Here is a 13,265-nt window from a genome sequence, read left to right as displayed (position 1 = left end):
GAAACCATTCGAAGTCTACTGTGACGCATCTCATCTTGGGCTAGCCTGTGTTCTGATGCAAGAGAAGAAGGTAGTGACGTATGCTTCAAGACAACTTAAGGTGTGTGAGCGTAACTATCCCACTCATGACTTGGAGTTGGCAGCCATAGTGTTCGCCTTAAATATTTGGAGACACTATCTTTATGGTGCCTAGTTTCGCGTGTTCAATGACCACAAGAGTCGTAAGTACTTGTTTGATTAGAAGGAGTTGAACATGAGGCAACGAAGGTGGATGGAGTTCCTGAAGGATTATGATTTCGAACTGCTGTATCACCCAGGGAAAGCAAATGTGGTAGTAGATGCCTTGAGTAGGAAGACTGTACATGCGGCACATCTCATGATAAAGGAGGTGGAACTGCTGGAAAAGTTCAGAGACATGAAGCTACAGGTGGAGTTGGGGTCTGAGTTCATTAGATGTAGTACCCTGACTATATCCAGTGACTTCTTGACCTCGATTAGAGAGAGGCAGTTGTTGGATGCTAGTCTGAAAAGAATCAGACAACAACTTGGGTCAGATGAGACTAGAGATTTCGCTTTGGATAATGATGACATCTTGCGATTCCAGGGTAGGATTTGTGTGCCAAATGATGCTGAGGTAAAAAAGTTAATTCTTGAGGAGGGACATAAGAGTCGCCTTAGTCTGCACCCCGGCATGACTAAGATGTACCAAGACCTCAAGGAAACCTTCTGGTGGCAGGGGATGAAGAAAGATGTGGCTCAATTCGTATCAGTATGTTTAACGTGCCAAAAGGCGAATGTGGAGCATTAGAGACCCGGTGGGAATCTACAATCCTTGGAGATACCAGTATGGAAATGGGACAACATCTCCATGGACTTTGTGACCCATCTACCATGGACTTTTAGGGGGCATGATACAATGTGGGTTATAGTGGATCGCCTGACCAAGAGTGCTCATTTCTTGGTGATGAATTTGAGAATGCCTATGGCCAAGTTGGCTCAGCTGTACATTAGGGAGATAGTGAGGTTACATGGGGTACCGTCAAGTATTGTGTCAGACAGAGACCCGCGGTTCACGTCTTGGTTTTGGCAGACGCTACAAAGTGCTATGGCGAGATGAGCAGAGGCTCGCCTAGGGTTTTCTACGCGAGTCATCGCTCAGGCGACCAAACCCTTGTTTTGAGCAAGCGAACGTCTCGCTTAGGAGGAGAGGGTCACACCTAAGCGAGATTGCGGAGGGGCTATTGTCCTCTTTGTCGAGCTCTCGCCTAGGCGGAGGGGAGCTCGCCTGAGCGAGAGTCATTCTCGCTTGAGCGAGACCCTCCAGCCTGAGCGAAGAGCTGGGCGAGGATGCATCCCAAGTTATTTTTCCCTCTGTGCTTGGATGTTTAAATTGTGCTTATATGGGTTATTGTATAATGGTTTAATGGGAATGAGTATGCATGATTTAGAGGGGATTATATGTGCGGGATTATGAGCTTGGCATGATTTCTATATGAGTTGTACATGAGAAGTTGGATACATATATATGTGTGTGGGGTCAAAAATTTGGCATGAGCAACGATGGACCTTGATGGTTGGTAAACCAGTGGCATGGTATTTGTATGAGAGGAAGCATTTTACTCATGATTGGTAATGACGAGTTGGTGTTGATTTAACCGTGAGAAATGAGGGTTGGTTGTGGATGTTGGTATGAAATTTTATGTATAATGTATATGTTATTTCTTGGCTGTTTATATATGTTGGTCTGTGTCAGTGCGTAATTCCTTGGAGTCTCTAGGTGAGACTTTCAGGGTCGCGCTCCAGTGGTCGGGACGTAATTCCATGGCCCCTATTAATGGGTGTCCATGGTGGTGCCCCATCTATATGGTCTGGTAAGGATTCAAGGTAAGGTTACATCCTGACAATCTAAGGAGGCAGTTAGTCTCACTTAAAGCGGACTGACTCCTGTGGTGAGAGTAACAGGAGGCTTGAAATTTTTTAAGGGTTAACCTTGTGGTGAGGGAAATTGATTCATTGTAACACTTGTAACACATAGCTCAGGGGTGAGCAACTTGGGGGTGAGTAGAGGTATCCACCACAAGTGCAAGCGACCGCTGAATCTGACCAGGCTATATGTATCCGGATGAGTCGAGTCGGGTCTTAGTGTCTTGATTGAAAGGTCATAAATGTTTGTGTGGTAGATGTATATTGTATATATATATTGGACTATGAAGGTATCTTTGATTGCATGATAAAAATATTGTTGGCTCTAACTTACCCTTTTTTTTGTTGGTTGCTTTGTATGTTGTGCTTCTACCTTTGCGATGATCATCAATTTATTGATGGGAGCAGATATGAGAGGTAACCGTGGTCAACAAGGGAGAGACGATTCCGCTGCTTAGTCTTCTTGGGCTGGGTTTTCTGTCCTTCTTGGGCTACCTTTAGGGCTACGGCCCATGTACTTGTCTGTCGTTACATTTCTCTATGATTCCAGTAAACTGTGTAACATGTTTTCTTTTGTGCTGGCATCGTGGGGTGCCTTGGTTTGTAGGCGTTATGAGTAAACTCTAGTACTGTGCTGTTATATTATAATTGTGTGACGCTTCTTTTAATTATACTCATTAATTAAATGGGACGTTACAAAAAGTATCTTTTTTAATTGTTTTGATAATTTTTTTTAGTTTCATAATTGAAATATAATATAAAAAAAAATAAGATAATGAAATATTAGTAAAATTATCGTTGTCTAAAAAATAAAAAATATAAATATATAGAAACATTGAGAAATATTCAACCATAAATACATATTTAAAAAAGCATTTTAAATTAAAAATAGAAAATATTAAAAATCTTATAATAGAATTATATTTAAAACGAGAAAAAATTAAAAAATACAGAAGCATTTTCAAAGTATTTTAAATTCAAAATAAAGAAAAGTATTTTTTTAAATTGTTTTGATAAAATAATAGCCTAACAATGAACAAATCAAATAATAGCATGTTAAAAACTAATATATACGCTTAACCACATATACAGTAATTTCTTTTAAATAATTGGTCAGTCATAAGTAATTAGGACTTTCTTGTAGTACAATATTTCAATTAGAAAACTTAAAATGTTATCAAATTTAATAAAAAATAATAATCTTTTCTATTTTTAAATTAAAATGCTTTCTTAAATGTGTATTTATAGTTGAATATTTCTCAATATTTCTATATATTTATATTTTTTATTTTTTAGACAATGATAATTTTACTAATATTTCATTATCTTATTTTTTTATTATATTATATTTCAATTATGAAACTAAACAAATTTATCAAAACAATTTAAAAAAATACCTTTTTTATTTTGAATTTAAAATACTTTGAAAATGCTTCTGTATTTTTTAATTTTTTCTCATTTTTAATATAATTCTATTATAAGATTTTTAAATTGTCTATTTTTTTAATATTTCTCCCTTAAGATTTTTAGAGAACTTGATGTTATTAATATTTTTTCTTATCTTCTTTCTATATCACAAGATTTCAATTAAAACAATTTAAATTTTTATCCAAAAAAATAAAAAAGTAACTTTTTTATTTTATTTTTTAGTTTAAAATATTTATAAAATATTTATCTGTTTTTAAATATATCTCATTTTTGAAATATAATTATACTATAAGCTTTTTAGTTAATTCTATTTTTTAAATTTTCGAAAATGATACTTTAGTAATATTTTATTAACTTTGTTTTTCTATAGCATAAGATTTCAATTAAAAATCATTTAAAACTTATTAAATTATGTTTTTAAGAATATTTTCTTTTCTTTCAAGATATAACAAGTTATTCTTTTAAAGATGTAAAAAGATAAAAGATATAATTAGAACATAAAATTCAATCAATGTAATGCAATAACGTCAAGCAATAAACATTGAAAAATTAAATTAAATGATACATCCAATTTGGTATTTTTTATTTTATTTTATTTATAAGTTTTATATATTATGATTACCACAACCATTATTATAATAATATTTTATTCTATAATATTTTCTTAATTATCAAGAAAATTAATAATTATTTTCATGTAATAAAAAAGAAAAATTTAAATGAAATGATACACCACTTTCTTTTTCTTTTTTAACAATTGAAAAGAATGTGTTATAATCTAACTTACCACAATTGAAGTACAATTAGGTTAAAAAATTATTGACATAGCCTAACAATGAACAAATCAAATATAGCATTTTAAAAACTAATATATACGCTTAACCACATATACAGTAATTCCTTTTAAATATTTGGTCAGTCATAAGTAATTAGGACTTTCTTGTAGTACAATATTTCAATTAGAAAACTTAAAATGTTATCAAATTTAATAAAAATTAATAATCTTTTCTATTTTTAAATTAAAATGCTTTCTTAAATATGTATTTATGGTTGAATATTTCTTAATGTTTCTATATATTTATATTTTTTATTTTTTAGACAATGATAATTTTACTAATATTTCATTATCATATTTTTTTTATTATATTATATTTCAATTATGAAACTAAACAAATTTATCAAAACAATTTAAAAAAATACTTTTCTTTATTTTGAATTTAAAATACTTTGAAAATGCTTCTGTTTTTTTTAATTTTTTTCTCATTTTTAATATAATTCTATTATAAGATTTTTAAATTGTCTATTTTTTTAATATTTCTCCCTTAAGATTTTTAGAGAACTTGATGTTATTAATATTTTTTCTTATCTTCTTTCTATATCACAAGATTTCAATTAAAACAATTTAATTTTTTATCCAATAAAATAAAAAAAGTAACTTTTTTATTTTATTTTTTAGTTTAAAATATTTTTAAAATATTTATCTATTTTTAAATATATCTCATTTTTGAAATATAATTATACTATAAGCTTTTAGTTAATTCTATTTGTTAAATTTTCGAAAATGATACTTTAGTAATATTTTATTAACTTTTTTTTTCTATAGCACAAGATTTCAATTAAAAATCATTTAAAACTTATCAAATTATGTGTTCCTGGAGAGAACAAATAAGATACATTAGGCACAAGTGTCACCTTACCCATATAATCCGCTATCTCCTCTGTTGGCCTCTTCCCAGTTGGCATATGTCTGCTTGGAGCCGGGAGGGGTTACCTGCAGAAGGGACTCCGAAGCTTAAGTCAGCCAAAGCTCTTAAAAAGTCAAATCAGGCTCCGAAGCTTAAGTCAGCCAAAGCTCTTAAAAAGTCAAATCAGGTGATTAATGGAGTAATGAATGCGTACCTTTAATTACTGGGGTCCATGCGTATTTATAGAGTATTAATTATGTCTGGCCACGTCATGGGCTAGGCCTTTGTTTGGGCTGTAGGTGGGTCTGGGCCCTAGCCCAGACCCTTAGTTCGATTATTGTGGGCTCATTGGATATCAGGGGGCTTGGATTTTGTTAAGTGTCTTAAGGTTGTCGGCCTGAACCGACTACTCCCTTTGGCGGTCTGTATATGTTGTCTTAGGTGGGTTATTCCTCTTAGCGTCTGATGAAGGATTGACTTGTTCCTTTTTAAGATTATTGAATATGGTGTGAGTTGATTAAAAAAGCTAAGTGAAATCCCCACTGGACATTAAGATAGCATGCTATCTAGATGTGAAGGTTCCTTTCACAAAGCTCAGGAGAAGAAGATGATGGATTAATTCAAACAAAAAGGAAATGGAAAGCACATAAACCATAGAAAACCAAGAACAATTAAAGGAAGAAGAAAACACAAAATGGAAAGGAAAGAAATGGTAAAAATGTGAGAAGCACGCCACTACAAGGCTAGGCTAGAAGCCATGGCAACCTTAAAGATGAGTGGATGTGTGCCGCCACTTGCATAGCAAGATAAGGCTTAAAAGTATTCACTCCCAAGGGAGGAAACTCTCACAAATGGTTGAGACACAAGAGTGTTTTTACTTCAAAATGTTCAACCCTTTTACATGTCTAGGAGCACCCCTTATATAGAAGAGTTTAGGGGCCTCTAAGCAAATAAAAGATACCTAAGGATGTCTCTACAAAAACCTAACCCTTGCTTCTAGAAACTAGGTCAAATAAGGTTACAAAAATGAGAGACAAAAGAGCTAACTATGGTGTGTGCAAGGCTAATTTCGTTCTAGCACAAAAGGAGACAAAAAATGTGTCTCATATGTCTCCAAAAAGTGGCTATAGTATGCTAAAACCAAAGGAGACCAAAGGTACATAGGTACACTTGCTTTATGCCTATTTCTTTATGCTTTATGCCTTTGCTTTACTCTCTCCTCCACATCATTTATGCTCCCCAATCACCATGCGCCACCTAGCTTTGATTTCTTACTCCTAATTAACCTACAAAGCAAATAAACATAGATTAGCATGTTGACTTAAGTCAAGTCAACTATAGTCAACAAGTCAAACCTAGTCAAAGGTTAACAAGTCAACTAAAGTTGATTCAACTAAGTCAACTTAGGGAATCAAAAATAACAAACACAAATGAAAGGGATGAAGGATAATGAACTTCCTTTCTAAACATGCTTAGTCTTCTTAAGCATGTGCCTCCATCCTTGGTTGGGGTCAATCCTTCATCAGCGTCTTATGTTACCGGTTCAGGCCGGCTAGGATTAGGTAAGCTCAGGCCGGTTACTTGAATTATTTTATGTGTAGGTATGGTGATCGTTTATTATTATTTTACTAAGTTGGCCTGGTGTGGTACACCAATCTCCCAGCCTTTGTCAATATAGGTATGTCGGTCAAGAATGACATGTGTTGATATGCTAGCAAGACCGGCTAGGTATGGTACACCAGTCCCCCAGCCTTTAAGTGTGATGAACAGTGTTAAGGCTCAAGGCGAGAAAGGGTTGATGGCAGGTGAAGGGATGTCAAAGTTCAAATCCAAAGGGTTTTTGCACCGTCGTTTCTAATACTCATGGCTTTTGAAATGGTTGTGTCGATTGGTATGGGTTGTGATTTTGGCGGGAAGAGGTTTTATCGCTTGGGGTTCAGGCCTATAAATGTGGATTTTTCGATGGGTGAAGGCTTGTTGGTTCATTTGCGAGAATTTTCACAATCAGAGATTTCGTGTGCGTTATACCTATCCGACTAGTTCCTAGTTCCAGCCGTCTTTCCAGAAAAAAGGTATGTCTAGTAGTGATAGTGTGTCGTTGTCTTCGTCCAGTAGCGAGAGTATAGAGTTCGGGGGGAGTATATAGGTAGACATGTCGAGGAGGAGAGTACCAGTTCTGCGGGTATGGTAGGAAAAATTCCTATGGAAACGATGACTGAGGTGCGGGAAGACCCTCCAAAGGAGTTAGCGGAGAGTAACTGGCCGGCCAAGGGTGGCTATGGGTGGGTGGCTGCTGACGTTCGTAATCAATCGTCCTTTTTTAGGTGGTCTCGTCTGCTGAATTCTTGGCTAAATTGTACCCCTGTTATCGCGAAAGGTGTAAACAAGGGTATCGTTTCCCTGGAGAGGTTAAGCGTCATTGACTGCGTATGCCATGGGCAAGAGGGGGTGACCGAGAAGTTTTTCTATATGTAGATGTGCCATTTCTCTCAGCTACATGTGAGGTTACCGCTGGATGACTTTACCATGGGGGTGTTGTGTGCGTTGAACGTTGCACCTACATAGTTGCATCCAAATAGTTGGGCTTATATGCAAGCCTTTTGTGTGTTGTGCCAATCACTATATCTACAACCTTCTCCTCATGCATTTTTGTACTTCTATGATACCAAACCCCACCAGCCGACTACATGGCTATCTTTAGTGAGTCGTCCTAGCATCAGTAGATTGGACGTGTTCTCTCCGTCTTTCAAGCATTTCAAAGATGAATATTTTAAGGTCGTGGTGAAAGAGGAGGGCAGGTCCCATTTCTTTAACGTAGATGGGAGTACGAAGTTCCCGTTTAGCTGGACGGGAAGCCCTTCTCGATATAAGGACATGGGTACCGACGAGTTGTTGGCGGTGGATAAGGAGGTGGTAGAGGTCTTGATGAAGTTTATCGATAAGTTTCCCACTAAGGGTCTAGTTAGAGTTTATAATTCGGTGCACCCGATTATTGATATTGAAGGTATCTGTTTATTACTTAAACTGTGTTAATGATTCTAAGTTGACTTAACCGGATTTTGATGTGTTGTTGTAGGGCACATGGCATAATCCAGAAAGAAGAATTTGGCGTTTTTCCAAGCATTGAGGAAAGAAATGGCTGCGAAGGCCAAGGCAGCAGGGAATACTGATGTTCCCAACCTGCAGGAATCGTTGGTCGAGGTGCACGTGCACGGTGGGACCAAGAGAAAGGCCGAGTTGCCGGCTTGACCCGGCAAGGGGAAAAATGTAAAGAAGGTGAGGGCGACATTGCTCGGGGTGGGATCGGTTAGCAGGACGAAAGGACTAGAGTCTGGCTTGATTGAGTTGCTGGAGATATCTGTTAGAAAAGATATTGCTATCAATCTTCCAGATACCATCATCAACTCTATTGACGGTATGGAGGCGGATCATCTCGTGAGGACCATGGTTGAATTTGGAAGCAAGGCATTGATATTTAGTCGTCGTGTTGGGTCACTATACCGACGAGAAGTAAAGGAGGGAGGTAGGGAAAAGGTGGAGGAGTTGCAGGGAAGTGTTGATAAGTTTGAGGAGGAGAGGGCCGATTGGAAGAAGGAGAGGGAGAGTTGGGAGAAGGAGAGGAAAAGGCTGGGAACCTGGAAAGTCCGTTGCTTAGATTCGGAGGGAAAACTTAACAAGAGGAGAGAGGATTTGGAGGTGGACTATGACGAGTTGAAAGAGAAGTATGATGGTGCTGCGGTTGAACTTGATGACTTGAACGGTTGTATCATCCAAGAGGATATTAATGGTTTTCAGAAAGGATTGCGGTAAGCAGCCTTCTTTTATCAAGATGTGGAAGCAGCTGATTCAAGATTTGATGTTAACAAGGATGTTGTTGATGGGCAGCTTATTAATGAAGACGAGAGCAACCCAGACGGGGAAGCAGAGAAGGAAGTGGTGGAGGAGGAAAAGGAGATGGAGGATGCCGTGGAGGGGGGCAACGGTACAACAAAATAGGACTTTTACTCTTTAATGATTTGAAACAATCATTGAGCCTATGTCTGTAATAATTGGTACATTATGTTCATGATACTCGGTACATTGCTTTGCGTTTATGTTTAATGTGATTAATGCTTTGTGTTTGCTTTCTTGTATTTCGGATGTTAATGATTTGTGATGTATGTTATGTTTGGCGAACTCGATTGTATGTTAAGGGTGTTCGACCCAGGCCGCTTACTTGTGGTAAGGGTGGGGAACTTAAAACGAATTAATCAACGAGTTAAGGGTGTTCGACCCAGGCCGCTTACTTGTGTAAGGGTGGGGAACTTAAACGAGTTAACCAACGAATTAAGGGTGTTCGACCCAGGCCGCTAACTTGTGGTAAGGGTGGGGAACTTAAACGAGTTACCCAACGAATTAAGGGTGTTCGACCCAGGCCGCTTACTTGTGGTAAGGGTGGAGAACTTAAACGAGTTAACCAACGAATTAAAGGTGTTCGACCTAGGTCGCTTACTTTAGTAAGAGTGGGGAACTTAAACGAGTTAACCAACGAATTAAGGGTGTTCGACCCAGGCCGCTTACTTGTGGTAAGGGTGGGGAACTTAAAACGAATTAATCAACGAGTTAAGGGTGTTCGACCCAGGCCGCTTACTTGTGTAAGGGTGGGGAACTTAAATGAGTTAACCAACGAATTAAGGGTGTTCGACCCAGGTCGCTAACTTGTGGTAAGGGTGGGGAACTTAAACAAGTTAACCAACGAATTAAGGGTGTTCGACCCAGGCCGCTTACTTGTGGTAAGGGTGGGGAACTTAAAACGAATACGAGAAGTGAAGTAAAGGATGGTTGCAAAGTTGGGAACCCTTTGTATTATTCATTGAATCTGGGGTGCCTTGTTAAAACCTCCATGGCCAAAACCCTCCTTAGGGAAAAAAAACCAGGTAACGAAAAAGAGTACACCCAGGGTTACAAGTGTTTCGATGTGATATAATATACGTTTAACTAAAGTAAAACTTGAGATGGGACACATTCCAAGTATTGGTATTGCTACAGGCGATATGCTCCTCCTCCCGCGTCTTCACGTATGCTGTATGGGCCATCCAAGTTGGCGAAGAACTTGCCATCCTTCTTTCTTGCACTGCTGGCCATTCTCCACACTAAGTTTGCGTTATACTTTCTGGTAGCTCTTTGTTTGGCGGCTAAGTTGCGTATTTGGGCTTTTTCTCTAAGTTCGGGTAGGAGGTCGAGGTGAGTGGCCATGTTTTGATGGTTCTGGGTTGGGTCATATAGTTCTCGGCGCAGGGATGGTTCGCCAATTTCGATAGGTATCATGGCATCTGCACCGTAAACTAGGCTGAATGGGGACTCATTTGTTGATGACTGAGGGGTGCACCTGTAAGCTCATAGCACTTCTACCAGTTCTTCGGGCCATCAGCCTTTGGCATTGTTTAACCTTTTGCATAGTTCCACTAGGATAACTTTGTTGGCCGCCTCTGCCTGTCCATTGGTTTGTGGGTGTTCCACAAAACTGGTTATGTGTTTGATGCCCATACCAGTGTAGAACTTGGTTAGTTCCTTATCTATAAATTGTCAGCCATTATCGGTGATGATAGTATGCAGAACACCATATCAACATATAATATCTTTCCAGACAAATTGCTGGACCTGCTGGGCTACGATAGTGGTCAGTGGTTTGGCTTCTATCCACTTGGTGAAATAATCAACGGCTACTATTAGGAATTTCACCTGGCCCTTGCCGGGGTAGAAGGGGCCGAGGATATCCATTGCCCATTTAGCGAAGGGCTATGGGGATAGTATGGAATGAAGTTGTTCTTGTTTCTAGTGGATGAGGTTGCCATGTTTTTGGCATGGTTTGCATTTTTTGACATAGTTTTGGCAATCCGCTTCTATAGTCGGCCAGAAGTAACCGGCTCGAAGGATTCTGGTGGCCATAGTACGTGTGCCGGAATGGTAGCCGCAAATGCCTTCATGTAACTCCTTAATGATATATTGCGCTTGTTCTGTAGTGACACATTTGAGAAGCGGTTGGCCGTATCTGCGTTTGTAGAGGTCATCGCCTATCATGGTATATTTGGCGGCCTTAGTCAGCCAAGTTTTGTCAGCATCTTGTGGGGGGTTGTCGGTTTGGAGATATTGGATATAGGGGGTGGTCCAGTTGTGGGTTTGGGGAGGGGTGATATTGTCGACTGGGGTGTGGGTTAGGTTGTGGCAGGTATTTGTGATGGAAGGTGTGGATAATGTTTGTTGCAATAGGGATCGGTGGCAGCTTTTTAATTTGGTGCTGGCTAATTTGGATAGGATGTCAGCTCTGATGTTCGTCGGTCTTGGGAATGTGTTCGATGCAGACTTGTTCAAAAGCGGATTGAATGACCGCGCGGACCAGATGGTAATATTGCAAAAGGATGGGGTCTTTAATCTGGAATTCGTCATTTAGGTGGCCCACAGTAAGCTTGAAGTCGGTTTTGCACGTTAAAGTTTTGACGCCAACTTCGCGGGTAAGGGAAAGGCCGACGAGGATGGCTTCGTACTCGGCTTGATTGTTGGATGTTTTGAAGGCGAAGTGGAGGGATTTCTCAATGAGGATATCGTTGGGCCCTTCTAACACGATACAAGCACAAGCACCTTTTGGATTTGAAGAACCATCTACATGAAGCGTCCATTGGTCCTCCGTGGGTGTCTGTTGGAGGTCATTAACAAAGTCTAGGAGGCATTGGACTTTAATGGGGCCATGAGGTTCATAACGAATGTTAAACTCTGACAACTCAACGAGCCAGGATGATATCCGTCCTGCCAGGTCTGGTTTTTGCAATATCTTCTGGATTGGGTAGTCGGTTTTGACGGTGATACTGTAATTTTGGAAGCATGGGCGCAGGCGGCGAGTTGCGTGGACCAAGGGCAGGGCCAACTTTTCCACCATTTGATATCTGGTTTCAGGATCTTGCAGTGTTCTACTAACGAAGTAGACAGGATGTTGTGTGGCCTACATCTTGGACAAGCGCGGCGCTGACGGTGTGGTCGGTGACTGTGATGTAAACTAGCAGGGGTTGACGAGTGTCCGGCTTGTGGAGGATAGGTGGTGAGGTAAGGGTGGTTTTCAGTTTTTGAAAAATTTGTTCACAGTCGTCAGTCCACGTGAACCGGGCAGATTTTTTGAGGAGTTGTAATATGGGTTGAGTTTGTTCAGCTAGTTTAGGCAGGAAGCGGGAAATGGCTGTAAGGCGGCCTATGAGGCGTTGGACTTCTTTGATGGTGGTGGGACTACACATTTCGATAATTGCCTTGCACTTTTCAGGATTGGCCTCTATGACGCGCTCGGTTAACATGAATCCAAGAAATTTACGGCGGTCGACGCTGAATACACACTTGTCGGGGTTGAGGCGAAGGTTGTATTGGCGTAATGTGGAGAAGACTGTGGAGAGGTCCTGGGCGTGTTGGTGATGGCTTGGAGATTTGATAACCATGTCGTCGATGTATACTTCGACAAATTGTCCCATTAGATAGCTGAAAACTTTGTCCATCAACCGCTGGTAGGTTGCTCTAGCGTTTTCGTGACCAAAAGGCATAACTCTGTAAAAATAATTGGCGTCGTCCGTGATGAAGGCGGTCTTGTTCATGTCGGATGCGGCCATAGGGATTTGATTGTAACAAGAATATGCATCCAAGAAACTGAGTACTTTATTCCCCGCCGTGCCATCAACAAGTCGGTCAATATTAGTTAAGGGGTAGGCATCTTGAGGACAGGCCTTGTTTAGATCTGTGTAGTCTACACACATCCGCCATTTGCCATTGGCTTTCTTCACCAAGACTACATTAGAAAGCTAAGTGGTGTATTGAGCTTCTTCAATGAATCCTGCACTTAGTAACTTATCAGCCTCGACATTAGCTGCCAGGCGTCGTTCTTCGTCAAGTTTGTGTTTTTTTTGAGGGATGTAGCGGGCTTCTTTTTAGATGGATAGCTTGTGGGATGCTACTAGAGGGTCTACTCTAGGTAAGTCAGCGGTTGACCAAGCGAAAAGGTCCGTGTTGCTGACCAAGATAGGTGTGATGATGGCACGCTCGTCAGAGTTTAATCCGGTGCCTAGGTTGATGGAGTGGCCATTCAGAAGTTCTAGAGGGGAGGTTTCTTCGATAGGTTCGAGACGAACATCCCAACCCACTCTAGGGTCTAGATCTTCGCCCGATAGAGCGATGCCGGAGCCAGGTGGTCGCTCAATATGGTTGGTTTGCTGAATT

The 13,265-nt window shown here is 39.7% G+C and overlaps 1 protein-coding gene across 1 annotated transcript; it reads left to right on the top strand.

Moving 5' to 3' along the window:
• Positions 1-253: 253 nt before the first annotated feature.
• LOC114163533 lies at positions 254-1,117 on the top strand. Its single transcript, XM_028047838.1, has 3 exons — positions 254-427; positions 509-634; positions 809-1,117. The coding sequence occupies exons 1-3, from the start codon at positions 254-256 to the stop codon at positions 1,115-1,117; spliced, it is 609 nt and encodes a 202-aa protein (XP_027903639.1).
• The last annotated feature ends 12,148 nt before the right edge of the window (positions 1,118-13,265 follow it).

This window comes from Vigna unguiculata, chromosome 9 (assembly GCF_004118075.2).
Source record: "Vigna unguiculata cultivar IT97K-499-35 chromosome 9, ASM411807v1, whole genome shotgun sequence".
NCBI classification, from domain to species: Eukaryota; Viridiplantae; Streptophyta; class Magnoliopsida; order Fabales; family Fabaceae; genus Vigna; species Vigna unguiculata.
This window is presented reverse-complemented; position numbering and strand designations above follow the sequence as displayed.

Bases quoted from the DNA above. Each gene is read 5' to 3' on its own strand.
- LOC114163533 (XM_028047838.1), top strand. From the start codon at position 254: ATGAGGCAACGAAGGTGGATGGAGTTCCTGAAGGATTATGATTTCGAA. The intron at 428-508 runs GTGGAGTTGGGG...AGAGAGAGGCAG, and splicing joins TCAGAGACATGAAGCTACAG to TTGTTGGATGCTAGTCTGAA. The intron at 635-808 runs GTAAAAAAGTTA...GTGGAGCATTAG, and splicing joins GTGTGCCAAATGATGCTGAG to AGACCCGGTGGGAATCTACA.